At 47.1% G+C, this 27456-nt stretch overlaps 1 protein-coding gene across 1 annotated transcript in view; it reads left to right on the top strand.

Annotated features, from left to right (window-relative positions):
- The first annotated feature begins 535 nt into the window (after positions 1–535).
- Slco2a1 (solute carrier organic anion transporter family, member 2A1) overlaps positions 536–27456 on the top strand; it is a 79551-nt gene continuing 52630 nt past the window's right edge. The window contains exon 1 of the mRNA XM_013505788.1: positions 536–648. Within this exon, the coding sequence (XP_013361242.1) occupies positions 553–648 (96 nt within the window). The 5' untranslated portion in view covers positions 536–552. The remainder of the gene's footprint in view (positions 649–27456) is intronic.

Genomic DNA, 27456 nt, shown 5'->3' on the forward strand with positions numbered 1-27456 from the left:
CCTGATCCCTTCCACCCGCTGGCTCCCGCTGTCCGCAGTGTCCCCCGGACCCCCTCCAGCCCCTTCCTATCCCAGCCCTCCTAGCGCCCCACCCTCGCCTGCCCAACCCGCCCCTGGTGCCCTCGGGTCACCGCCCGCGGGTCCCCGTGCTCACCTCCGCCTGCATCCCACCGCCCCGTCCAGCCGCTGTCTCCTCTCCCCCACCACCCCTCCCCGCAGGCGGGACCTCTTCCTGGGCCGTCCCGAAGAGAGGTCGAGCCCGGAGAACCCAGAGTCTGGCGGCTCGGGCAGCGCCGACGCCGCGGGCGCCCGGGACACCTGTCTGGGGCAGCGGAGGGCGGGGGCTCCGGCGTCGTTGACACCGAGGAAGAGTGGGAGGAGGGCGAAGCGTTTCATCAGCGGCGGCCACTTATAAAAACTTCTGGGCGCACTCAGTCTCTCTCAGTCTACGCGCTGCGCGCCTCCGCGGAGCCACCTCCCGGCCGCACCAGCCCCGGGCGCCTGGGCCTGCAGCCGCCGCGGGACAGAGGGACGCGCCGCGCCGCCGCCACCATGGGGCTCCTGCCAGGGCTGGGCGCGCGCCGGAGCAGCAGCGCCTCTGCGGGCCGCGCCGGCCGCTGCTCCCGCGCAGTCTTCGGCAACATTAAGGTGAGCGGGCGCGCGGGGGCCGGTATGCAGGGCGTGCAGGGCGCAGCTTCGGCGGGACGCGGCGTGGCGGAAACCCAGGAGGCGCTGGATGCGCCCCGCTTCCTCCTGCGCCCTGGGTGCCGAGCCCGGCGTCGATCCCCGGGGCTGACCGGCGAGCGGGTGGGGAGCGTGTGCACGTGCGTGTGTGCTCACGCGCGCTCATGGGTGAGGAGCAGGGCCACGAAGGTACCTGTGCGCAGCAGCGGGCAGGCAGCAGGGCAGCGAAGCGTACTGTTCTGTGGCTGGGAATGAACGTCGCGAGGAGCGCTTGGTCGGTCTGCGGTGGACAGTTACTCCGCTCATGGGATGGGCTTGGAGTGGCCCAAGTCGGCGACTTGTGGGGACCGCCTCTGGGCACGACGAGATGGCGCGGTCAGGGAGGTGGGAGAAGGGATGTCCGTCCTTCCTCAGGCTTTGATCTTATTCCACCTCTGCTACCTGGCAAAATCGAGAACTTCTCAGCAAAACAGACTTCCTCCTCAATGGTGCCCAAAGCAGGCAACCATCTGGCTTCGCTGACCAGCGCTCCTGGTCTGCAGATGACTCCAGGAAAGCAGCAGCCCTCCTGGTTCGCTCAAAAATGTCAAAGCAGGCGCCTCCGGCTCGGCACGTTAAGGGGAATCAGTAAGGAGAAAAACGAGGATTGACAGCTGTTAGGAAGAGGGAGAAGGACTTCTTCCACCGAGGTTAAAATGCTTCTCTCTCGCTCTTGTTCCGGAGGACCTGGAATGGTTGAATCCACACAGTACTCAAAGGGTCCTGAACAAGGCAGTTCCCACGAGGAGAGGGGAGCCTACAGGCACCCGCCCATACAACGGTGCCTTGGGGTCAGGGTGGGTTAGGGAGCAGACGTCCATTCCCACAATTGTTACAGTCAGGTGAAACCGAGCAAAGCTTCCAGTGGTGCAAGCTTGGGAGCCTAGATCCCGCTGCGGACGGGGAGGGTCTCAGTGGGCTGCGCACGAGTGTCTCACCGCGAGGGCTGTGAGATCTGAGCGGATCCCGTGAACATGCTTAAGCTCCTCTTGCTATCAGAGGAACTGGGATTACCCATGCCTGCTTCTGCTCTTTCCTTACACCATGATAAAGGCTGAATTGATTTTTCACAGTTGAATATAAAGAAGACATACACTCTGAGATAATTTAAAATAACACTCAGATCCCCTCACCTTTGGTCAGACCTAGATAGGAGCAATGTGTGTCATTTTGGTTCCACCAGTTAGAATGGCGGAATTTCACCAGTTTGGAGATGTTTCAGCCAAGAATTGTGGCAGTTTTGACTTGTTAAAATTGGAAATGGGAGGAAGGGGTGGGCGCAGAGGTTGGGTGGTCCGAGAGGAATGCGCCTGTGGAGGGCAGGCAGGATCTCCCTCCCATTTCCCCAAGAATGGCGGGAGGAGCAGTGGCTCCAGACCGGATTCCTGACACCGAGGATAAGGAGACACTAAGAATGAGGCATTTAGACCTGCTTTGAGCCCCTAAATAAATGAGTTTATGGCAGCAGTTTCTTTGAAGGGCTATAAAAATAAGATAACTTCCTACGTGCCAGTGATTTGCGCCTGAGGCCTGGGCCCAGGCCAGTTGGCCTCCTTAGGAAGTTCAGTGCTTCTATCAGTTAAGAGTTTCTCTGGGTTCTCGAAAACCAGATCCTCTTAATCATTACCTCTGTTGATCCACAACAGTTCTAAGAATAGTTTGGAGACCTCAGCTTCCTTCACTTATGAGCCTGAGGCCAGACATATTTGGCTATCTTCAGGCAAGTCTAGAATCTGAATTCCCGTTAATTAAACTTAAGACTTTGCCTTCTGGGTGTAGCAGTGACTATCTGACTGATTTCCTCCTCCCAGTGCGAGGCTGGGTGGTTCGGCACCTTCTCAGTGGGGAATGGGCTGCGCGTTTGTGGTGACATAGTTAGGAACAGGAGGCACCCATCCTGGGGATTTGTCACTTTTCTAGGTTCCTTGTTGCTGGGACAGATGAACCTACTGGCTTCGTGGACATTCCTGCTAAATCCATATTCCATATGGTTTAGGGGAAGGGGATCAAGGCAGAGGACTTAGGTCTATGCTCCATCCCGGACATTTATTCACCGGGTGACATACCTTTCCTAAGGCTCAAGTCTTGACTGGAAAAGGTTGGTAATGGGAACAATTCCTGCCTTGTGCACCTCAGTAAGGATTATATGCCATGCAGCGCTGGCAGGGGGCTTGGCAAGTGAACTGGAGCTGCCCACCACTTGGTACCAATCTGAGATCACTTCTTACTTCAACAAATAGGATTGTCTATTCTTTTTTTTTTTTTTTTTTTTTTTTTGGTTTTGGTTTTTCTCCGGTACCGGGAACCGAACTCACGACCTTGCACTTGCCAGGCAAGCACTTTTGCCGCTGAGCTAAATCCCCAGCCCCCTAGGATTGTCTATTCTAATAGCCTTTAGGAACTATTGTTCCACTAGTTCTATGATGCATAGGTATTAGTTAAAAAAAAACTATGGCTAATAATACTGATAATGCCAATAATAATAATAATAATAATAATTCATAATAATAATGGTAATAGAGTTATGGGAATGCACCAGAAGTAATGGAAATATTGTGCCCATATTTTGCTCTCTTTGCAGCTCTGTCAGGTGGATATTATTGTCTTTATTAGTGACAAGGGACACAAAGCTTTGTAAGGTTGGTCCCTATGTGTGAACGTACAGCCAAGAAAGGGTGACATATAAATAACTCAGGCATGAAAGACTCTAGATTCTAACTGATGTGCGACCAGGCCCTACCATCAGCACCACATCGCTGAGCTCTGGCTTAGCAGGTGCGGATACCAAGGACATGCTTGTTTCGAATGGTCAGGGCTGTCTCCAGGCCCTGAGGACACACATCCCAGCTGTGGCCGAGGAAAGTTGCAGTAGCTGCAGTTCGGATGCTTCCAATTGCTCACAGGTTAATGACCTTTCACTCTTTAGAACTCTTATCTGAAGAGCCTCGGCACTCTCAGGGTGAATTTTTTGTTTTTAGTGATGTTAGGATTGAACCCAGGGCCTCATACAGGCAGGCACGCTCTCTACCACTGACCTATACTCCCAGCTTCTCAGGGTGAATTTTCTGGGCCTCCTCCAACAGGAGTAAATACTGCTGTATTTAATTTAGAGACAATTTCTGTGGCCTCTGGCTTGTAGAAATCTTAGGAAGCACAGGACCTGCTCAGACAATCCCTGTCAAAGGGAGCAGCTCAGCGCCCAGAACTCTAAATTGAAAACAGGCTCATTCAGTGCTTATGGGGGGCACTGGTGGGAGGGAGCCTCTGAGGCTAACTTATCCTGCCAGCCTCGATGAGGTCTGCTTTTCCCTAACATGAAACTTTCTTTGGGCCAAACTGAGGTTATCTTATAGCAGCAGTGGTTGGTCACTAACTGCTGCCAAATTTCAGGAAATTACACACGTAAGGCTCCAGTGCAGTGAAATCATATACGTGTATTCAGCGGAGCTGGGGGTGGGGTCCCAGAGGGGATGGAGGGTGGGGCAAGAACAGTGGGAAGAAAGGAAAAGCAAACCACACAGCTTGACCTGAGGAGCCCTGGTGACCTCTGACCTGGGAGGACCAAACAGTGGAGGAAGTGTTTTGTTCTGGCCTAGGTCTATAACTTCTGAAGCTTTTGCTCCCCAACCACGGGGAGACACCTTGGGCTTAACATCTTGATTTCCAGAACAAAATACTATATCCTAACAGCTTGATAAATGCTCAATAGAATCCTGGGCTGAAGAATTCCTTATCTGACTCCATGAGTTAAAATGTGCCCACTTTTCCCCAAGGGTGGTGTTTCTCTAGCATTTGAGACCCAACACTTTGCTTCTCGGGTATCTGCCTCCTGAGAGCCCTGCCTCCCCCTGCTTCTGAGAAGGAGATAGGAAGAATGATAAGAATGGGGGGAGGGGGCTAGGCATTGTCATAGGTGGCTCACACTTTCTCCTCCTGGATGATACTCAAAGCCTTTCTTAGCGTTTACCTTCTCTCTTAGGGATATTGACACAGAGCAAAGGGAAGAACATGTTTCAGTGTAGATAGCTCCTTTCATCTCTTCCTCGTCATTCTCCTTTGTTTGTGACAGTGGCTGCTTTTCTTCTACTGAGGACATCCAGAATGGGGTGTTGGGGTGGGAGCTTGCCTGCTTCTTTGTTCTGCTGTTCCCAAGTCATGGAGCATGCGGAGGAAAATAGTGGGTCTCCTGGCCCCAGCTCCTCCCCATTCATTCTCCTTCCTCTGTGCTTGGCTTTATTCTGTCTCGTGGTTTTGACCTCCCCCCGCCCTTACCTGAAAACCTCTTCTGGTCCAGGGAGGCACTGGGTGCATAGGGCTCTAGTTGTATCCCAAGCCTGAGAGCAAGGAAAGGTGGAACCAGGGCTCGCTGTGTGGAGTCCACAGCGAGCCCTGTGCAGGTCTGGGTTCTCTGTTTGACTTTTGCTCTTCAGTTGTGAAGGTCACTGGACTTCAGTGACGCTCCACCCTCAGCTTCTGTTGAGAAATGACTTTGAGAAAGCGCTGGGTGAGTTCATACTTGCCTGTATTCCCAGCATCCACACAGAGGCTTGTCATGACCACACTTGGCAACTCCCACATGAGGAATCCTAGGAGAAAGTCAGCTAGACAAAATTTGACTTATTTTTTCATTAAAAAAAATTAGTTTGAAACAATTACAGATTCATAACAAAAATATTATTTAGAAGGAATGCAAACTTTATGTACTGCAGAATGTACGAGAAAGGAAGGGCATCCAGGAACAGGTGGAAGAGGGAGGGAGGGGATAGAAAGGAGACGAGAAAAGGAATTAAAGTGTGTTACGTACGTGTTACCAACTTCCTACAAGGGATGGAAACACTATGCACTACACACATTACTGATAACTAATATTAAACAACTGAAAAAAGAAGAAGAAAAAATATTAGTTAGAGGCCTGTGTATCCTTCACCCAGTTCCTCCCAGTGGTTCCACGTTGCATAACTACAGTAATTGCACTGTATAATCACAAGCAGGAAATTGACAGTGCTATTAAGTGTGTGTACAGTTCTGTGCCATTTTATCACAGGCACAGACTTACTAACACCACTCCACCACCTAAGGATACAGAACCACTCACCCCTGCCAAGATTTCCCCTGTGCTAACCTGACCTATAGTTACATCCGTGCCCTCTGACTCCCATCCCTACCCACTGGAAACGACTAATCTGTTCTCCATCTCTGTCATTTTGTCACTTCAGCAATATATGATGTGACCCCCCTTGATACTGGCTTTTTTTGTTCAGCGCAGTGTCCCTGAGGTCCATCCAAGTTGCCACATGTATCAAGAGTTTGTTCCTTCTCACCCCAGAGTCAGATTCCCTAGTATGGAGGGACCATCATTTGTTTAAATGTTCACTTCTTGAAGGATGCTTGGGTTGTTTCCAGTTTGGGACTATTACAAATAAGTCTGCTTTGAATAACTGTATGCAGGGTTTTGGCGTGTGTGTGTGTGTGTGTGTGTGTGTGTGTGTGTGTGTGTTTTCATTTCTCCAGGATAAATGCCCTGGACTGTGTTGGCTGAGTTGTGTGGTAGTTGCGTATTGGGTTTTTGTTTTTGTTTTGGTCCTATTGTTTGTTTTTTAAGAAACCGCTGCACTGTTTTCTAGCATGGCTGTGCCACTTGACATTTGCTCTGGCACTGTGTGAGATGTGCAGCTCAGAAACCTTGTCAGAATTTGGTATTTTCATTTTTTATTTGAGCTCCCCTAGCAGATGTGTGATAACATCTCCTCATGCTCATAACTTGCATTTTCCTAAAGGCTAGCGATGTGGAACATCTTCTCATTTCTTTATTAGCCGCTTGTATCTCCTCTTCATTGAAATGTCCATAGATTTTGTCTCTTTTTTCACTGGGTTTTTTTTAATGTTGAGTTTTGTGATTTCTTTACATATGTTAGATATACATGTTGTATACATGATTTGCAAATATTTTCTTCTGACCCTTAGCTTACTTTTTCAAGCTCTTAACAAAGAATTTTACAGAGAAAATGTTTAATTGATGGGTTCTATTTTACCAGTCTTTTAATTTCCTGGATCCTGTTTGTGGTATCCTATCTAAGAACTCTTCACCAAACCTTAGTTCCTGAACGCTTGTTCCTATAACTTCTACAAGCCTTATTTTTTATGAATACGTGTTTGCACTATAGAATGTCTACATCCTTGTGTGAGCTGGCGCATGTATATCACACATCTTAATTTTTTTTTCATCCCCTTTCCCTCCCTACCTGTCTTGATCGCCTTCCCATTTGAGAGACATCTATCTTTCTACTTCTTATTATCTATCTTTTATTTTGCTCAAATAAAAAAAAGCTTTGTGATTCTACATTTAAATCTGTGTTTTATTTAGAGTTCATTTTGTATCAGTGTGAGGTTTAGGCCAAAGTTTTTTTTTTTGTCTATCATCATCCAGTTGTTCCTGTACCATTTGTCGAAAAGATGAACCTTCCTGGATGGAATCATCTTCGTACTTTCGTGAAAAATCAGTTGGCTCTGCTTGCACATAGTCCATTGTTGATCTCCTATTCTGTTTCACTGATCTATGTGCAGCTGTCTGCTGGTACCACTGTGTGTGGAGCGAGACCTGAACTCAAGAAACTTGGTCTTACCCTGCAAAGCTACGTGTTTACCGCACAGATAGGAAATTCTGCAACTCACTCATTTTCCTTTCTACTTTGGTTTCTGAGATTTAAGGACTAATCTGAAGCTCCCTTTTGTAAATGGGAAGGGATTTATGTGTTTATGTGCTTCAGCTTTTCTCCTGGTCCTAGCTGGCGGGTGTGCCTTTTTACTTGAACTTGATCTTTACATCTAGGATTCTAAATTTTTTTCTGATCTTTGCAAGAGCCCAGCTAGAGAGGTATCATCATCTCCATTTCACATGAGGATCCAAGGCTCATTCCAGGCCACATTTCCAGAAACTGGCAAAGCAGCAATTCCCACCCAAGTCAGCTCCCTTCCCACCTCCCCTCTTCTCATGACCTCAGATTGCTTCTCAGTTCTGGTTCTCTCATCCATGACCATCTGGGCCAGAGCTCAGTGATCTTGGAGTTCCTTTCTGCTTCTTAGATTCTCATCTCATGCTGCTGAGTTGCTGATTGAGATGGGACTCGGAGCAGAGCCAGATGGGTCTCAGCTTTGCCGGAAGACCGGTTATGAAGCCTGGGAGAAGCAGCTGAGGTGTCTTTGATCAATCCCCAGCTCGCTCAGTTTAGAGGACCTTGACTCTCCAGGTGTGTCTTACTGTTTGGGATGGATTAAATTTGCTCAGGGGAGTGAAACCAAGGCAGAGGTCAGGGACTACCTTGCAGGGTTAGAGGATGGGACGGTACTGTCCAGAGAACGGTTTCTTCCCAAACCTGCCTTCCTACCTCTTTGCCCTGCTAGGTGGAAATGCTAAGAAGGCACATGGGCAGGCTGGAGCACAGCCTGAGGTGCAGCCAGGAGCAGCAACCTTGGGACTAGTAACCTTTGGGACACTCAGTCTGGTCACCACCAGCCTGTACCTTTAGAAATGTGACAACTCTCCCCCCACCACTTAAAGATTCAATGTGCATCTGAGCCCTCACACAACCTGGTCCTGATGCCAAGTTTCTTGTTAACCCAATCATCAGTAACACCCAATGATGCTCTAAAGACCTCTGTGCTCCTCACTGCTGGGAGATGCTGCCCGGGAACACCCCAGGCCTCGGGTTGTGTCTTCAGAAGGGCCACACTGAGCCAGTGTTTATCAGATGCCCTACCATGAGGCCCAGAATGCTAGCAGGGAAGGAACAGATTTCCACATTGGGGTAGGACAAGGGGGTAAGGGAGGTATTTGGGAATGTGGCCTGACTGCCCCAAATATTACATCTCTCTGTTTATTTCTATATTTTGTCTGAAAACGAAGTATATTTTATATTTTCCGCCACAGTCATCTGTTTTCAAAATAGGTTGTCTTTCCTCCCAAATCTTGAGGTAACCTTGATGCTTCAGGAAGCTGTTCCATGTCTATCTTGTATCTCCCAAGTGTGTACTCCCAGTGGAGGCAGATCCCAAGTCAGAACTAGTTTTTCTGGTTAGTTCACCCAGCCAGCTTGTTGTGCGCAGAGGAAAGAGTATGTAGAGTCTGAGTGGGACAGGTGTGTGGGGTGTGGATGTCAGAAGACTCCTGGGCTGAGCCCTGTGGAACACCCTGGGAGAGGAGCCAGCTAAAGCACAGTGAGGCCCTAGAGGACCTGGGGAAAGGGGCAGTGGTGGGGAGAGCAGTAGCCTCCTCTTTGGCTACCAGGATGGATTAAACTGGTCCCAGGGTGGAGTTAACCCAATCACTTTCTTAGATTCTTTATAGGTCACTCCTCACTTGTGCCTCAGGCCTGTTTGAAAGCTTCCTGCTTGACCTCTGCTTCTCAGTGGAGTTGAGGGGAGGCGGATGGTTGCTGCCCGCAGGTGTGGGAGCCCAGGCCACACTCACCCACTGAGCTTACATTGAGGGTCCACAGCTGACTCCGTCAACACACCTAGGTGTTGCTGCTTGTGCCTGACTCTCAAGTTTCCAAAAAATAATTACTTACGTTTCCTACTCTGGGGCTGAATAGCTGTCTCTGTTTTCTCAGGACTAAAGAAGGTTCCAAGGATACAGGACTTTCAACTTTAAAAGTGTTCTGGGCAAATTAGAATGAGTTCATCACCTTATCGCCTCCCTTGCTATGACATTTTATAAGAACAAAGTTGCATCATCTTTCGGTGGGGCAGGAGAGGCCTTGAGGAGGGCCAGGGATGTGTCCAGGAATGGAACTGAATCCAGGGACAATGGGGGGAAGGAATGGGAGACTTCCAGAGAGCAGAGTGCAGGGAACCAGGAGGCCAGAGGCTGGACTCTTGCAGGGTGGCATGGCCCACGTGTCCCTCTTGTTTGCATGTAGAAGTCCTCCTCCCCAACCTCCTGTCTTCATTGTTGGTCATGGCTTCTAGGACACTTTGAGACTGCTTATTGTACAGAATCTATAGACATGCTGAAAACAAGGTAGAGAAAGGTGCTTCCTGGTTTCTGGATTACTGAATTTCAGAATTGAGGGTGGCTAGTGAGCTCATCTGCTAAAAGATGCCAGAATCTTCTGATGTCTCTGCCTTTATTTATCAAGCTCCCAGAGACCACAAGGCAGACCCAGAAAATAGAACCATGGGTTTTTTCAACCCATTTTACGCTGCGTCATTACTCCTGTGGGAACCTCAGGGTTCTTGGCAGAAAGTGAATCAGGCACCAACATAGAGCTTCCCATGGTAGCAGCCTTCACTCCAACAGACCCCACAAATTTGTGATGTCCTCGTGAGCTATAAGACCTTCTCCCACCTCATTGCTCTCACTCTTCCTTGTCACCCCACTGCCCTCTGTTCTCATGCCCCAGCTCTCACTTCTCCCCAGCTTTGGGAGCTTTCATGGAGTGTCTACTACAAAGCCAGAAGAGCCCTGGACAGGTCATTGAGTCCTCACCCCAGTCTCTCGCTATACAGTAGCTCTCTGGAGAAAGCTTAAAAGGAGTTGACTGGGACCCTTCATTGACTATCATGACTGTCAGAGGACCCAACAGAGAACCCTCACCGGCCATGCTTGTGTGGAAGTGTCTTGCAGCTGTCCTGTGCTCCTGGGCAGCTCCCCACATACTTTACCCTTCCCAGACTGGCAGGGCCACGTGAGTGAAGGACCAGTCCTGTCTGTTGGTACAGTCTTGGAAAATGAGGCCACAAGCTTGGTGGTACTCCACTCCATTTCCAACTTCTCCTCTCAGGAGGCCATCTTCTCTTCCAGCTGAAATCTTCCCTCCCTCCCTTCCCTCCTTCAATTCTGTGTCCTGGGAATTCAAGGGCCCACTGGATCCATATGAAAGTTTAATGTGAAAACATAAAATTTACAAGGGCTGGGGCTGGGCATTAAGGGTGATTCTTTGTTGCCTTTAAATCACAAATATTTAGAATTCCCACTGTCAGTATCAAATAGTTATGATTTTTCTTAGATATCCTCATGCAGGTGGATAGATTCTATTAGGACCCATATGTATGATAAAACACAGGGGCTGTAAGGGTATTTATGCAATTCATTTGAGGCCTTCTGCTTGGGAGCACCTACAATGTGTGAAGATATTAGGCAAGAGATAGCAAGAGCACAGGCGGGACCTTTCAGAAATGCAATCTGACTGAGCTCTCCTCACCTGCTGCAAGGTACATTTTGTCCACATCTTATAGCCCAAGAATTTGAGATGTGGCCTGTGAGGACCTCCACATTCCAGTGTCAAATCTGCAATGAAGGCTCCCTGAGAGATGCTGTCTCAAGAATTTTCCCTCTATGGCTGCTTCTTGTACTTTACCACAGACCCCACACACACAAGCCTGAGTTTTGCTGTGTCATTGCTTCATACCGATGGATATAGCAGAGCCACCCTTTTCTCTGTATTGTATTTTTTCCAAGCCAAATTTGGCAATGGCAACCTTCATTCCTCAGTTTCCTCTCTGGCTGTGTATTTCCTCACCCAGAGGTATGAGTCCAGACCCACAGCCCAGCTGTACAGCACATGAGCATTTAGACCTGGTGTGGGTGGGAAGCAACTGTGTGTCTTAGAAACGCTTGGTTTTCCAGTGAGGATGGAAGCTCAGCCAGCTTTATGACATTTTACATTGTAATTAATCTGCTTGGAAACTTACAAGGAATGGGCTTGTCTGTATAATAATTGACTGGAAAGTCAATAAATAAATCATGGAGATGTCCATGTATGAAATACCTTTTAAAGTTCTACTGTGACTACTTCAAACTTTGGGGGAGAGTTCATTCCTTAATATTAAGTAAGAGGAGGTAGGAGAGATGACCATACGTAGAGGTGATGCAAAATTTTTAAAGCCGTGCAGAGAAGATGACTTGAATGGGGCACTCCTGAACAGTAGTGACCCTCTCTGTGTGGGAAGCCTGTAAGCAGCTGTTTTTTTTCACTTTGTGGATTTCTGTATCCTCCATTTTTCTACAATAAACATGTTCCGTATTTAGACTTATATAAACTATCAATTAAGAAGCCCTAAAGTCTGTAGCGACACCATCCTCCTTTGCCAGGTATATATAGGTGGTGCACTGTAAGTCGAAGTCACTGTTCCCCAAGTCCCTGAGGTGGGAGCCAGGATGCAGTTGGATTGCAGCCAGAAGGATGGGATGGTCTGGAAGCACCATGTGCTGTCATTGTTCCCACCGCACATTCACAGCTATTATTGTGTTTGAGTGTCACAGCTCCCAGGGGATGGAGGCAAAGTCAGAGAACAATACTTGAAGTCTTGAAGAGAGGTAGGAATGTGGAATATTTTCTTTTCTGGGAAGATTGGAAGGCAGTTTTGTCCAGGAAACCCTCTCTGCTCTTCTGGTGCCCACTCCCAGGGGCTGGCTCAGAGCTTAGGAATCTAGCCTTAAGGGTTGGCCAAACTTCTTAGAGAAAGTAGTATATCAGATCGGCGCCTTGCCCTATAGGAAGAGTGGGCCCTAAGGTGAGGCAGTGAGGACAGATGCTGAGACAGGATTTGCTAAAGTCTGAATGAGAGTCTGGTCCTGTTCCTGGGGCTTTGCACCTGGAGGATGTGGAGCCCATCCCTGAGTGGACTTTCTCCAAGTCATTTGGTGAACCTTGATAGACCACCCAGTGTTTGCAAGGCAGCACTTTGCTGATATGCAAAACAGCAGGAGTTTCTGACCCCTAAAATCTAAAGAGGTGTTGGGGTGTCTGCCTGAGACTTATTTAGGCATTCATTTATTGTTATTGATCATCCGCCATCAACAATTGGAGATTCAATAAAGAGGCCTATGTCCTCAGGAGTGAGAGAGATAGTTGAGAGGTACACAAATAAATGTAAAGTTGTAAAACATGTAATAGAAGCAGGGAAAGAACTGAGTTTTATCAGGGAGAAAACAGTAGAGAGAACTGAGATCTGCTTAATACATCTGGATCCTAGACTTACAATCTTCACAAGTCACCTTCATGATTCTTAGATAGAACTCTCAATGGAGAGCACAGCTATGAATCAGAAAGGATCCCCAGCTCCCCAAACCTGTGGTGGTCATATGGGAGAAGATGGACTATAAAGAGCTATAGTGAATTACGGTTTCCATCAGTGTAACAGGTCCACTTTACCCGGATCCATCCTACCGAAAATCCCTAGAGTTGCTGAACAAAATAGAACAGCACTAAAAGTGCTACGTATTTAAAAACATGACTGAGTTTCCAAAAAAGAAAGCAAAATGTTCAGGTGAAAGAAATTCTTATGTAAAAAATCAAAACACCAGTATAATGACAGCATTAGTTGATACTGCAGCAGTCATAAAGGGAAACTATGTACGATGTGGTTAGACCAGTAAAGAAACCCCAAAGACACTGCTGTTGAGGACTGGGTTTTAGTATCACCCTGTGTATTAGTTGGTCAGCTTTCTGCTGCTGGACAAAATTCTTGACACAGGCAGTTTAAAGGAAGAAATGTTTAAATTGGCTGTGGTTTCAAAGGTCCATGGTCAGCTGGCTCCCAGACAGAAAAATCATGGCAGAGGGCATGATAGAGAAAAGCTGCTCAAATCACGGCAGCCAGGAAGCAAGCACAAAGGAAAAGCCAGAGGAAGGAACCAGATATAGTCCCCCAAATCACACCGGTGCAATGCACCCAGGTACACCCACAAGTGTGCTTCAAGTTGATGATCAAGATTAACCTTCACACCTGGGTATGAAAGATAATGTGGGGAGTTAAAACCGAGACCCATTCATAAAGCTGGGTCCTTGGTGAAACGCCGAGCACATCAGGAATAGCAGAGAGCTTTATCTGTACAGGATCTCTGGATGAGCAACTTCTTCCATAGAGAAAGAGAATTTATACTCTCTGTATGGTAGATACACCTTTTGCCATATATAAAAATTAACTTGCCAGGACATGCCTGTAGTCCTAGCTACTCAGGAGACTGAGGCAGAAGGATTAAAAGTTCAAGGCCAACCTGAACAACCTAGTGAGATCCTGTTTCAAAATTTTAAAAAAAAAAAAAAAAAAAAAGAGCTAGGGATGGAGTGAGGGATATTTTCCCTGGTTAAATACCCAGAATTGAAAAAAAAAAAAATGCCAACTAAAGATAGATCCAAGACCTAAACATAAGACCTAAAACTGTAAAACTTGTAGAAGAAAATACAGAGGTAAAGTTTTACAACATTGAATTTGACAGGGATTTCTTGGATAGGATGCCAAAAATCACAGACACCAAAAGTTAAAAGGCAAATTACATTATATGAAAATTAAACACTTTTATGCATCAATTGACAGAGTAAAAAAGAAATCTATAAAATGGCAGAGAATATTTGCAAGTCGTGTATCTGCATGGGCTAAGAAGTAGACTGTATAAGCAGTCCCCGAGACTCAACAACAGAAAGCCAGTTGAAAAATTGGCAAAGGATCTGTGTACACATTCTTCCATAAATGATAAACAAGTAGCCAGCAAGCACATGAGATGTTCAATATAACTAATCATTAGCAAAATGCAAAAGTAAAACCACAGTGAGATATCCCTTCATACTATTAGGATGTGTACTATGACAAATAAGACCAAAAAAAAATCAAGAAATAAGTGTTTTCAAAGATGTGAAGAAATTGCACTGTGAGTAGGAGTGTGAAATAGTGTAGCCACTATGGAAAGCATTATGGAAGCCTCTCAAAAATCAAAACCAGGATAAGCACACGACCCAGCATTTCCACATCTGGGTATATATACAAAAGAATTAAAGTCAAGCTCTCAAAAAGATAATTACATCTCATGTGTAGAGTAAAAGCAACACAGGTATCCACCAATGGATGAAAGAAAAAACAAACTAAATGTGCTGTGTACATACAATGGAGCATTATTTTGCCTTAAAAAGCCTAACATATGCAATAAGCACCCTTAGCTAGAAGGGGGAGGCTGGTACACACTTGTGATCCCAATGCTCTAAGGGTCTAAGAAAAGAAGAGCACATCAAGCCCTCCCTGGGCAACTTAATGACTTAGTGAGATTATCATCTCTAAAGAAAAAAGGGCTGAAGATGTAGCTCAGTACAAAGACCCTGGGTTCAGTTCCTAGTACTGCAAAAAACAAAGCATCTGGAAGACATATGCTAAGTGAAGCAAGCCAGTCACAAAAAGACAAATTCTATATGATTCCACATATAGGAGATGCTTGAAATAGTCAAACTTGAAAAGACAGAAAGTAGAATGGTGGTTGTCAGGGGCTATGGGAAGCAGGGAGAATGGGGAGTTACTATTCAATGGCTACAGTTTCTGTTTTACAAGATGAAAAGTGTTTTAGAGATGGACTGGGTGATGCTTTCCCAACATGTGAAGGTACTTAGTGCCACAGAACTGTATATTTTTAAATGGTGGTAAATTTTGTTATGTGCCTTTTACTACATTTTTAAAAATACATGGGCAATGACTAAGATAAAAGACACTGAATGCGTATCTTCTACAGCAGAAGTGAGTAAAAGGGAAAGTAAAGAAACAGCAATAATAAAAAGATAGAATAGAACAATAGGAAGCTGGGAAGAAGGGACAGACAAAAATAAAGAAAAAAAGAAGAAAGGAAAGGAAAGGAAAGGAAAAAGGAAAAGGAAAAGGAAAAGGAAAAGGAAAAGGAAAACAATCCTCCATGGCAAACAGAAGCACAATAAAATGAGTAGATACAAATGTAGGTTTATCAGAAGTTCCAGCACATGCAAATGAACTACTCTCACCATTTCAAAGCTAGTGAATCTCAAACTGGATTTGTTAAATGGACACAGAAACTAATTACATGGTCTTTGAAAGAGACATCTAAAACACTATGGCATAGAAAGTTTGAAAGTCAGGGGACAGAGGAAATATATCAGAAGAGTGCTTGCTAAAGAAAGATGACTTAGCTACTTTAATAACACATCAAGGTGTTTAAAGTGAAAAGGAGGCCAGATTGTGAGATGTCAGGCCAAGGACTAACACTAGAACATACAAGGAACCCCTGATAATCAATAAAAAACCTAACAGGAAAATGAGTGCAGGATTTGGGCAGGGGACTGGAGTGCCAGCTGAGCTCTACCCTCCGTACTTGTCTCTGAATGTCACTGTCGTTATCTTCCAATGCAAACTGCTGTCTTCTTTGTGGCTGATTCATGGTCAGCAACCCAAGGGTGCCCACTTCCGTTCATTTAGTATGAATCTGCAAGAATCCCAGGCAGGGCTCTAGTCGGCTCTGCTGGCTCATGCATGCCTCAGGAAAGCAAGGTACCCTAACTGGTGGCTTCTCTTTGAACTGTATGGTCCAACAGCAGGCCTTCTCCGAAACCAGGGAAGAGCTGTTCTAGAAGCAGGCTGAGGAGACAAGACAATCAAGACTTCCTCTAGAGAGGAAAAGAACGGACAGGGAGATACCAAAGAAGAGGCATGATCCCCATTAAAAGGGAAAAATTCCATAGGCCCATTATGTCAAGTAGAATTTATCTGAGCAAAGAAGAACAAAGTAAAAGTGATTGGCAAATCAGGCAGCTCCCAAAACCAGAGTAGGTTCTAAAAACTGTAGCCACCATCAAATGAAAGTGAGACATAGAAAACAACTTAATTGTCTATAGCTTAGTCAGTCAACCAGACAATAGGTTACAGCTTAGTTATTAGGCAGCCGAGACTGTACCCAGCTGAAGCTCAGGTAGTGGGATGTACTCTGGTGCTTTGATCTGTTGGGCTCAATGCCGGTACCCGGTCCAAATCTATGGCCTCCTCCAAATTGTACTTATCCTGCTGCAAGGAAAAGAGGCAGCCTGGATAAGGAAGGGCAGTAAGGTGAAGGGAAGAGATCTTTATGAGTCAAAGTTATATTAATTTCTTATTATAGCTGTAACAAATGATACAAAATGCAGTGGCCTAAAATAGCAGGAATTTATTATTCTATACTCTGGAGGCCAGAAGTCCTTGACCTCTCAGAGTGTCAGAGGCCCGTACTCCTTCTGCAGGCTTTAGTGGAGAACTTGTTGCCTTGCCTTCTCCCTGACTAATGGCCCCTTCCTCCTCTCTCAGAGGTGGCAGTTTAGCATCTTGATATCTCTCCTTCCCACCTTTTTAAAAAATGACTTTTGCTTCCCTCTTGTAAGGACCCATGTGATTATTGTTCTCACCTAAAGCAATGGTCCCCCAACTTTTTGGCCCTGGGGACCAATGTTGTGGAAGACCATTTTTCCACAAATGGTGTGAGTGAGGATGGGATGGTTTGGGGATTAAATTCTCATAAAGTGTGCCTGACCTATACCTCCTGCCTGGGCACTCACAGTAGGGTTCATACTGCTAAGAGACGCGGAGATGAGCCAGCATCAGGTCAGAGGGCGGAACACAAGTGGAAATTGAAGCAGTGGGCAGCAGCCATAAAGAGATGAAGCTTCACTTACCTGCTGCCCACCTCCTGCTATGCCGCCCATTCCTCACAGGCCACAGACCTGACCCCTGACTCAGATGATCTTGGACAGTGTCACACTTTAAAATCCTATTCTCACCAGCAAATTTCTCTTTTGCTGTGTAAGCTTCTGGGATATTTGAAAGACCATTATCTTGCCCAACACAGGGTTTATTCAAACTAACACTGGTGGAAGATACACACACGCATACACATATGTGTATGTACTAAGAGATTTATTACAAAGAGTTGGCTTACACAAACCAGGGGGCTGGCAAAGTCCAAAATGTGTCAGGAAAGGAGGACAACAGGACAGACAGGCAGGAAAGGATGCAATAGTCAAGCCGGGACTCACAGACGTGGGCCCCAGCTGCTGTCCACAGGGGGACTTTCTGTCTCATTCTTCTCTCTCTGCATCTCCCTTCCTCACTCTCAGTCCACAGCTTGTAAGGTCTTCCAAATGACTCAATCGAGCCTACTCAGATTATCTAGGACAACCTCCCTATTGCACGTCAAGTGATTATGCATTTTAGTTTGTAGGTGTAGACTCTCTGCACAGAAACACCTAGACTGTGTTTGGTTGAGTAAGTGGAGACTGTAGCCCACACAAGCTGACACATCAGAGACAATGTCAGAGTCCAGGGGCAGAAACATCAGGACAGGACGTGGCAGCAGCAAGCAGAGGGATCTGGGGGTGGTAAGCACCACTGGACCATGGAGAGCAAAGGCACCTTTCTGAAATTGCTGATGGGAAGATGATGTGTTTGGAGAGAGTTTCTGCACAGAGATCTGGACTGGGGCATTCTATTCGCCCCTTTCCACTTCAGCACCAGCCCTGCCACAGCCACTTAGACCGGACATGAGCACATCACCAATGTCCAGATGCCCCTTCCTTACAGCGCTTGGCAGTCTGCATCCTGTGATCCACTGCTAAAGTCACGGGCTCCCGGGCTGCAGGCATGAATGGACCAGTGGTGTTGGAAGGGTGGTGAGCTCATGTCTGCAGCACCTAGGACTGCGGCTTTGTAGGCGTCAAGTATTTGCTTAGCTAATCTTTCTCCATCTGAAGATGCTTATTGATGATTTCATTTTAGAGTTTTGAAACCTGAAAGTAGAAATCCTAGCCAAAACCAACCAGGTGTAGATGACGAAACCACATTCCCCGGCACTGGCTTTCAAGAGCTCTAGGACGAAACCACATTCCCCACTACAGAGCAGGGAAGACAGCCCTTCACCGTGTGAGGACCAGCCATACCTGGAGGGCAGACAGCCAGGGAAGTACAGAACAATCAAAAAGTTGGCTTAATTTCACTCCGCAGAAAGATTTCAGATTTTAGCTACTGTCTTTACAGAAAGAATTTGTACGAGGCTGCGCCTTATCGCCAGAAAAGAGCAGGCAGGAAGGAGAGAGTTAGGCTAGAGCACAGGAAGACTGGCTTGACTCTAAAGCAGGGAGTCTCAAAGTCTGGTCCCTAGCCCAGTGGCACCAGGCTCACATAGGAACTTCTCATCAAGGCAAATTCTTGTCCCAGTCCCAGGCTGCCTGAATGAAAAACTTGAGATAGGACCCAGTGAGCCCTCTGGGTAAATCTGACTAACTTTAGGGACATCTTCTCTAAGGCAAACATCTCTTAGGGCACTGACTGACATGCAGAGGTCACTGAGGTGGTTGTACTATGCTTGTAGCCAAGGTACTTATGAAGTGATTGGCAGGAAGTAATTGGTACTCAACTCAAATGGTTGCCAGGGAACAGGAGCTTCTAATGTAGACGCATGAACAACAGAAGGAATCTTGGGGGCGCCTCCTAGCCTAGCCAGTGAAGGCTTCACAGAGCTTCCTGCTGTGGCCAGGCAAAATCCAAGGACTGTTATCCACAGGCCCCAAGGCCTTCCTGAGCCAGGAGACAGAAGAGCAGGAAGGTGCTGAGGGCGGCGCCTTTTCTGGGCAACGAGGAGTGGCACAAACTGGAATTCAGAGAATCTCCAGGGGTGCTCAGGGCACTTGGGCTGGCAGTGCTAGGCTGAATTCCATATCAACCTCTTTTTGCCCCCAGACAGTTTTGGAAGGGCAAAAGTTCTGTGAGCCTGGGGTCAAGAGTATTGGAGCTCATGTTTGTGCTTTTGAGGTTTAAATCTTGTAGGTAAGCAGAAGATTTGAGAAGTTGGCTTGCTTTACCCTTTGTACCTACCCTTCACCTTATTTCCCAGGCTTAGGCTGGACATCGCATGGTTCAGAGAAGACCTTGATACCCCAATAACCACTGCCTGCAACAGTGGGGAGCACTGTGGTTCGCTCCTTTATTGCTGTCTGGGGCCATAGTGGTAGAGAGGGGAGGAAGTCCCAGAGGGTGTGGGCACCAAAATGGTATGTTCTGGTGGCTATCATCTAAATGTGGGAAAGCTGAAAGCATGCCTTTCATGACCTCCTGTCTTGACCTCTGCAGGGAGTAGTTTCCTCTCCTCTCTCAGTTCAGGCTAGGGCCCGAGGAGGCTTTTCCTGAGGAAGGGTTGGATGCTTTTCCGTGGTATTAAAGTCCCTCTCTCTCATGTCCTGTTGTAGTCAGGGTTTGCAAGGGAATAGAATTAATATAGGACATATAATATACAGGATTATTTTATAATATTCACCCACAAAAGTCAAATACAGAAGAGGGCAAAAGATCTGTCCACACACTAGAGACCCAAAGAATCCAGCTGAGGACCTGGATCCCATGACAATGTCCTGCACAAGTCCAGCTGGAGGCCTAGAGCCCATGACAATGTCTCATGCAAGTCTATATCAAGGAACTGCACTGGGAGGACCCAAAAGTCAGTGGTGGAAGCTAGAAAGTCTGCACCAGTGGAATGAAGGATCTTCACCATCAGGCTGAGGGGTCTGCACTAGAGCCAGGAAGTGATGCTCAAGGGAAGCACCAGAGCTCCCCCAAAGAGAACTGCAACCATCCTCAGAGACAGTGAAGACCTGAGCTCCTCCAGCAATGAGAACAGCTGCATTCATATCAGGAAAATCAGCACAAGCTTCTCCAGGAGAATCAACAGGATTACCACCTTCCCCTCCAGTTCTCTCTCTCCGCTGTTGGCAACAATCCTCAGGTGGCCCTTCCACACCCAGCACCATGCTGATTCAGTTCAGCTGGGTGTTACAAGTTAACCATTAGCTAATCCACCACATCTCCTTCAGTTTCTTCCCCCTTCTTCTGTCCAGACCTTGCAGACGTGTCTCTCTTCCCCTCCATGCTGACCTGAGCAGGGAGGTAGATGGAGTAGAGAGGGAGGAGCAAACAGGTCCTGAGACACCTGGGAAAGTGAGAGAGGTGAGGCTACAGAAGGAGCAGCCACCTATTGGGAAAAGTACAGAAACAAGTTGAAGTGATAGCAACAGGAGAGCAGAAATGGAGCTTCTTGGGGCCAGCAGGTGCCCAGGCCACTGGAGGACCAAGCAGATTGTCTGACCGCCTGCTCTTCTCCTGTGGCACCTTCAGCAATAGTTACAGCTGCTGGAGAACAGGCAGGGCAGGCACCACATGGGCAGCCTTCTGCCTACCTGAAGACCACACCAAAGACCCCACTTGGACCAATATATGTCACTAGGAATCAAATGGCTCCTGTCAGGCTCCAGATTCTTGATCTCTCAAAAGTCAGCATTCAGGTGTGCCAAGAGCCCCTGTCAAGTGGTAGGGCCTGTGTCCTGGTTCTTTTGCCAGTTTAACAGGTGAAGCTCTCTCAGGAGCTGTCTCTGGGGCTCTCCAGGTAAACCCTCTGTCTTACTAATGGGCACTTGCATGTGTGTGGAGCCTGGCACTTGCAGGCTGTGGCCATCGGAGAAGGAAGAAAAGGTAGCAGAGATAAAGACTTTTCCCACAGCTGCAGTTTGTTCAGGGAGATCCAACCCTGTGTACAGCTCTAACAATGGACCCCACATGTAGCTACAGGGTTTCCCTTTTAACTTGGGGTTGCCCTTGGACTCCATATGGTCCTGGAGAACTTTTCTACAGTGGGAAAAGGAGTACTTGGCAGAAGTGAGACTCTCTTTCCCACCTGCTGGCTTGACTGAAACCCAGGGATCCATTCCTGATACCACTGCCAGTCAGCACTCTGCACTCCCTGCCCCCAGTGTGTGGCTTACCTTGTCCCCAGCTGGAGAGAACTGGTCTTGTTGCCCTCGTGGGCAGTTTCTGTCCCCAGGCACCCCACTGCCCCACCCTGCCTGTTCCTGACTCCTTGAAAGCTCCTCTGCACAGTGACCTGCTCTCTCTGTGGAATGGACTATCAGACTCTGTCCCTGCCGACCTCTGCTCCCACACCCCAATGCCTCCCTGGCTGCCTCCACAGCCCGGTGGTGTCCATCTGCCTCCCACCATTCGCTCTGCTCTGCCATACTTTTGAGCCCTTTTCTCCCCTGACATCATTGTCCCCGCTCTTGGTCTCAGATGTCCCTCACCACCTCACACCTCCCCAGTCCCCAGGGTATTGTGTGGCCTGAGTTCCTTTCCCGGGGCACCCCATGGTCACTGCAACCATCTGACCAGGGCTTTTTTGCCTGATCCCTGTGACCTCCCTACCCCTATCCCACCTGATCCCCACCTGCTATAACCTTTCTAAGAGGCCTGGCCTGGCTGTCCCTGCTCAGAAGCCTCTAGTGATAGCCAGATGGAGACAGGCTTCTATAGCTGCTCTAGGGCACCAATCCTCTTTTATGACTTGGTAATCCTTCCCCATCTCACCTACCCAGACCTTTCTCAGAACTTCTCCTAACTCTTGATCACCCTGTGTTTTCCTACTCCTCATCTTGTCTCCCAGGCCTGGGGATGACTTTTCTTTTCCTCTCCTCTTTCTGAAATTCTACTTGTCCACAAACAAGTGGAAGCTCCAGCTCCTTTCTCCACAGACCTCTCTCACCCTCTCTTAACCACTGACTTGTATCACTTCTCTGGAGTCTGCCACGTTGCCTCCAGAGGAGCTGCTGCCACTGGACATTTGTGCCTCATCTTGCCAGCAAGTTGTCCCCAGAGGGCTCTAGCACTCGGGTCTCCCTTGGGATGTGCTTGGCCCAGAATGACAGCCAATGAATACTTCCTCATCGCAATATCTCAAATGCTCCTTTTGGTTTTGGACAGAATTAGCAATGATGCACTGCCCCTTGCTCCTCGAGAGCCCTGGGGAAGATGTGCCAAAGCCCCAGACCAAGGGAATTGCAAATTGTGCTCTGCTACCAGAAGGAGGCGCTATTTCGGCCATCAAAGGTTGAGCACTTGGCCAGCACTAAGCCCTTTACAAACATGTTATTTGTCTCCAAACAACCTTAGGTAACTACTGACAGGCCCTGCTGTTATCACCACCTTACACTTGAAGTATTTCTTAGAAGAAATACTGTCACTTGCCTGTTCTCTTAGTTTGTGGTACTTGGGAAAGTCAAGGATCAAATTCAAATTTCATGTAAAGTTCATGCTGTTAGCTGTGCCTCCACACCAAAGCCCTGGGCCACAGTATTCATTTTTTAGAGCTGTCATGTAAAGTGCCACAAGCTAAATGGCTTGAAACAGCCAAAATTTACTCTTTCATGGTTTTGGAGGCTGGAAATCCAAAATCAAGGTGTTGGTGGAGTTGGCTCCTTCTGAAGGCCATAAGGAAGGGTGCGTTCTATACCCCTCTCTTAGCTTCCAGCAAATGTCAGAAATTCTTGGTATTCTTGGCATGCAGATGCATTCTCCATTTGCCTCCATTGTCATACGTGTGTGTGTCTCTGTATCCAAATTTTTGATTCTTAAAAGGATGCCAATCAGTGGGATAAAGCCTACCCTAATTCACTGTGACCTCATCTTAACTTGATTATATCTGCAAAGACCCTTTTTTCAAATAATGTCACATTCACGTGTACCAGGAGATGGTACCATGTCATTTTGGGGGGACACAAATGAACCCATAATATCTAGACAGGGCCAGGAGCATGTCCTCAGCATTTTGCTATGGATTTGAATAGGGTGAAGAGCAGTGTGAGATTAATCTTGGAGATCACAGCAAAGCATGCTGGGGACCACTTGTAGACAGGAGGCAAGAGGAACTGTTACGGTGGGGGGGGGAGGCCCACAGGGTGTGGTAGGAATGAGCACCCCACCTCTCTGCCCAGAGTCATCCACAGGAGACATGGTCCTTTGGGTCCATATCTTTGGTGCTTTATTGCTGATCGGGGTAACCAGAGCACCAAGCTGCAGGTCCCGCCTATCATCCACAGGAGGTCACATGGTAGATTCTGGAACTGTGCTCATAGCTTAGCACTTTGGATGGACACTTCTTTTCTTGTGTCCAGTGGAACAGAGATTTAAATGTTAGACAGAGAGCCCTTTTCTCCTGCCATCCTTATTTTTACCATCAGAAAAATAAGAAGGGGTGATTTTCCTATGTCAGGCAATCTACTTTGTTGTATGTTGGATCTTCATGTCTTTGCTAAACATCAGGGGGTTACTCACAACTTTTGGCATGATAGGATCTTGGAAAGAAGAGGATACCTGTGAAGACAGCCTGTGGTAATGAATCCTGGTTCCTCAGCAGACAGAGGAAAGGATACCAGCAGGTTCCCATGTGGGAATGCCTTTCTCTGCCAGCAAAACCTGCTACAGAGAAGCCCCTGTCTGAGGATGTGGAGTGAGTGGTAGGAGTGAGTGGTAGCTAAACTGGCCAGTGTGTTGCGTGTGTGCAACTCTGGAATGCCATCCTCTCGGGAGAAACTCTGACCTCCAAAGAGTCAGAGGAGACAGTGATGACAATGAGCTGGGCCCAGTGCTGACACTGGGGAGGGACATCTGTCCCTGTCCCCTGTGCTCATCCTCCTCTGCCTTCTCCGCTCCCAGTGGCCAGTCTGCTTGCCCTGCTCTTAGGCCTCTGCCTTGGGGGTTCCTTGAGTCTTGAAACTTTGTTCTCAGCCCTCCGCTGTGCCTTTGAGTGGGTCAGATGTGCTATGACATCATAAAGTCTATCTGGAGCTATTTTGGCAATGGGGGCTGAGCCAGTGGTGGGTGGACACAGTCACCCCAGGACTGTGGTTTCCCCAGGTGAGGCTCCTTCCCATCCTGTCAGGGCACTGACTCATTCCTGATGAAGCTTCCCTGGGCTCTTCACTGGGGGGCCCTGGTGTGCAGCCTGACACACTCCCCTCCAGGGTGTCTGAGTCTCCAGTTTCACCTGCCAAAACAAACAGGGCAGGGCCATGAGTCAAAATTGGGTCCACGGCTTCAGGTCTCCAAATGGAGATGATTTTGTTGGGAGCTGCAAAATGGATTTGGTCCTGGGAAACTGAAAGAGTAAATAAGATCCCAAAAGTACAATAGATACATGAAAGGGACAGAAACTGCTCAAAAGATAAGAACAACAGGGAATGGGGAAAAGAAAAAGAAGGAAGGGGAAAAAGATATGTATATATACACAAGATAGCTAAGATCATTGTACTACTAATTTACACTAGTTCATTGAAAGGAACAGTGCTTATATTGTTTCATCAATTTTGTACGCCTGTATCTGGTAATCTGAGCAACTACTTTGAAGATAACAATATGCAATATAATAACCATTGTTCATTTCCTGTCATTTTGTTTGGAAATTCTGTATTGCTTTTCCTGGGATTTTTTTTTTTTTTTTTTGGTCTCTTTAAAATTAAAAAAAAAATTTTAAAATCTACAGGTATTTGCTAAGTAACTTCCCATGCCTCCAGAACTTTTTTGGAGGGGAGATAAATGCATATAATAAAAAGAAAGCACCCATTTCTACAATGAATTTACAACCCCTTTTGATAATTTTAAATTCACTGACTTTTGGCTTTGGGCGCCTGGGTAACTAGTGGGGTCCTTCACGGACATTTCTTCTTTCTCTTTGACCTGCTCCTTCATAAGTGTTTATGGAGAAGCTTGCTTCTCCCTTGAGGGTGCTCTGCTTCTGTGCTCCCTTCCCTCCTCTACCTTGCCTGTGATAGGTGTGCACTGCCTGCCTTGCCAGGATTGCTACCAGGCCCAAAGCATTTACATGTGGCAGCTGTAACCGCAATCTGAATTTTCCCCTCAGCTACACATTTCACCTGCTTATTACTAAGTGCCATATGCAGGCGGGTCAGCCCCGAGAGATGACCATTGTGGAGGGTGCAGGAAAAATGGAAGATGAATAGGGGCTGAAACGCGGGGTGCTATGGGCTGGACATTCTGTTTGGGTTTTAATCTGAGGTGATAGAAATCCATTAAATGCCAAGCTCTGATCTCCATTTTCAGAAGATCATGCTGAAATACATTGTGATTCTTTTTTCACAAAGTGCAAGGGCAGGCCAATCTGTATTCTTTGCAGTTAGGAGAAATGTTAGCCTGGAGGTGAGGTAAGTGGTGACCGAGGGCACCCTAGGAAGTTCTGGAATGCTGGTCGTGGTCTGTTTTTTTTTTGTCTAGAAGCCAGTTCCTCAGGTGCCCAACTTGTGAAAATTTTTGTTCTCTTACCATTTATGCATTTTCTGTGTGAGTCCCATATTTCAATAAAAGGTATCCTAAGAGATTTCGCTAATTGATGCTTAAAGGATGGATAGGAAGGAGAAGAGAATGGGCACAGGAAGTGGGTAGGAAGTGGTGACATCGAGCCAGATCAGAGCTGCTGGTGACCCCACAGGAGAGAAGGTGGAGAAAGCAGCAGGTCCGAGGCTTGGTCTGGAGGTGAAGCACCGGGACGAGGACTGAAATAGGCAGGGATTAGCAGGGGCAGAGTGGTGGTGTGAGCATGCATTTGAGGGCCTGATGGAGTGTGAGCAGAAATGTGAGGCACGTAGTTTGATACGCTGACAGTTTGAGGAGAGGTGTCTTCAGCATGCAGGATTCCCCATGAGTTGATGAGCAGAATGCCAAGGGGAAGCGTGCGTAGGGAGACCAGCAAAGGGACCGAGGACAGAGCCTGGATCTGTCAGCATCCAGTGTGGAAACAGAAGAGGGCTCCCTCGGGGATTCCCAAGAGAGAAAATGCAGTCAGAGAGAGTGAGGACACTAAGATGGCAAGTTACACTGCAAACGGCAAGTGCCTTTCTTTTCTCCTCCTGAGACAAGGTATCGCGACTCATTTCCCACTGGCCTTGAACTCACTGTGTACCCCGGGCTGGCCTCGAACTTGTAGCAGTCCTTTTGCCTCTGCCTCTGAGTGCTGGGATTACAGGTGTGCACTGCCACCAACAGCAAGTGTCAAAGCTTGTAGGACTTGGGTAAAGTCATTGTCTACTGGATGTGGCAGTTACGAACCGGCAACCTTGGTGAAAATTTCAGTGGCACCTCTTTTCCCTGACCGTGCAGAAAATTGGGCATGACAGTGGAGCAGCGTGATGGTGTGACTTGCTGCCTGTCGGCAGCTACCACTGACCAACTAACTGTACCAGGAGACAACTTTAGAAGTTATCTTCAGCCTCACTTATCTCATCCATAAGCAGAAGGAATTACCTGTAACTCTCAAGGCAGGTGTGAGGATTAACAGCAAATATTTATTGATCATTTATTATTTACTGGTAGTTGGCCAGATGGAGAAGATACAGAGTGACCGGGCCTGACAGTGAGGAGACAGAAATAAATAACTAATAAGATTATGTAGGAGAATAAATGCAACCCCAGAGCTCTCTGGGGATCACCTGCCAGCTCCTGGAGTTATGGGGTCCCTGCCTTCCTGGCTGGCTTTCTTGAGGTCATAGCCTAAGGTCCTAGGCTCTTCTAAGATTGTCCCCAGTCTTTAATTTCTCTGAAGAACTGGTTTCCCTTTCGTTGAAGGCAGGAAGGGAAGGGCTTCATCTTCAAACTCTTCCAGGATGTGAGAAAAAATATTGACATCCCATCATGTTATCAGAACAAAGCATAGGAAGGATATAAAATAGCAAAGTTTCCATATTCATATGGTCTGGGTGTCCTTTTCCTGCCTTAAATGGATTGAAAACAAGCTCCCTAATGGTTTCTCCTTTCAGCCAAACAAACTGCACTCAAGCAAACTTTCCCAAAAGAAGACACGGCACATACTCTTATTGAAAGAAAGCTTTGCTGGCTTAAAAAATGTTGAGAATTCCTGGAGAAGAATTTTGACACCTATTTACATAAATAAATGCCAGTGAAAATTTTATCTCAAAGTGTTTATTCCTCTGAGAATCCCTGAGCACCACCCTACTAGCTAATCTGGTGAATTTATACGGTAGGGTGCTTGTGTTTTATCCTTTCCAGAACTCTTTTCTTTCTTTCTTTCTTTCTTTCTTTCTTTCTTTCTTTCTTTCTTTCTTTCTTTCTTTCTTTCTTTCTTTCTTTCTT

The sequence above is a fragment of the Chinchilla lanigera genome, unplaced genomic scaffold (genome assembly GCF_000276665.1).
Source record: "Chinchilla lanigera isolate Chin_1 unplaced genomic scaffold, ChiLan1.0 scaffold00100, whole genome shotgun sequence".
NCBI lineage: Eukaryota > Metazoa > Chordata > Mammalia > Rodentia > Chinchillidae > Chinchilla > Chinchilla lanigera.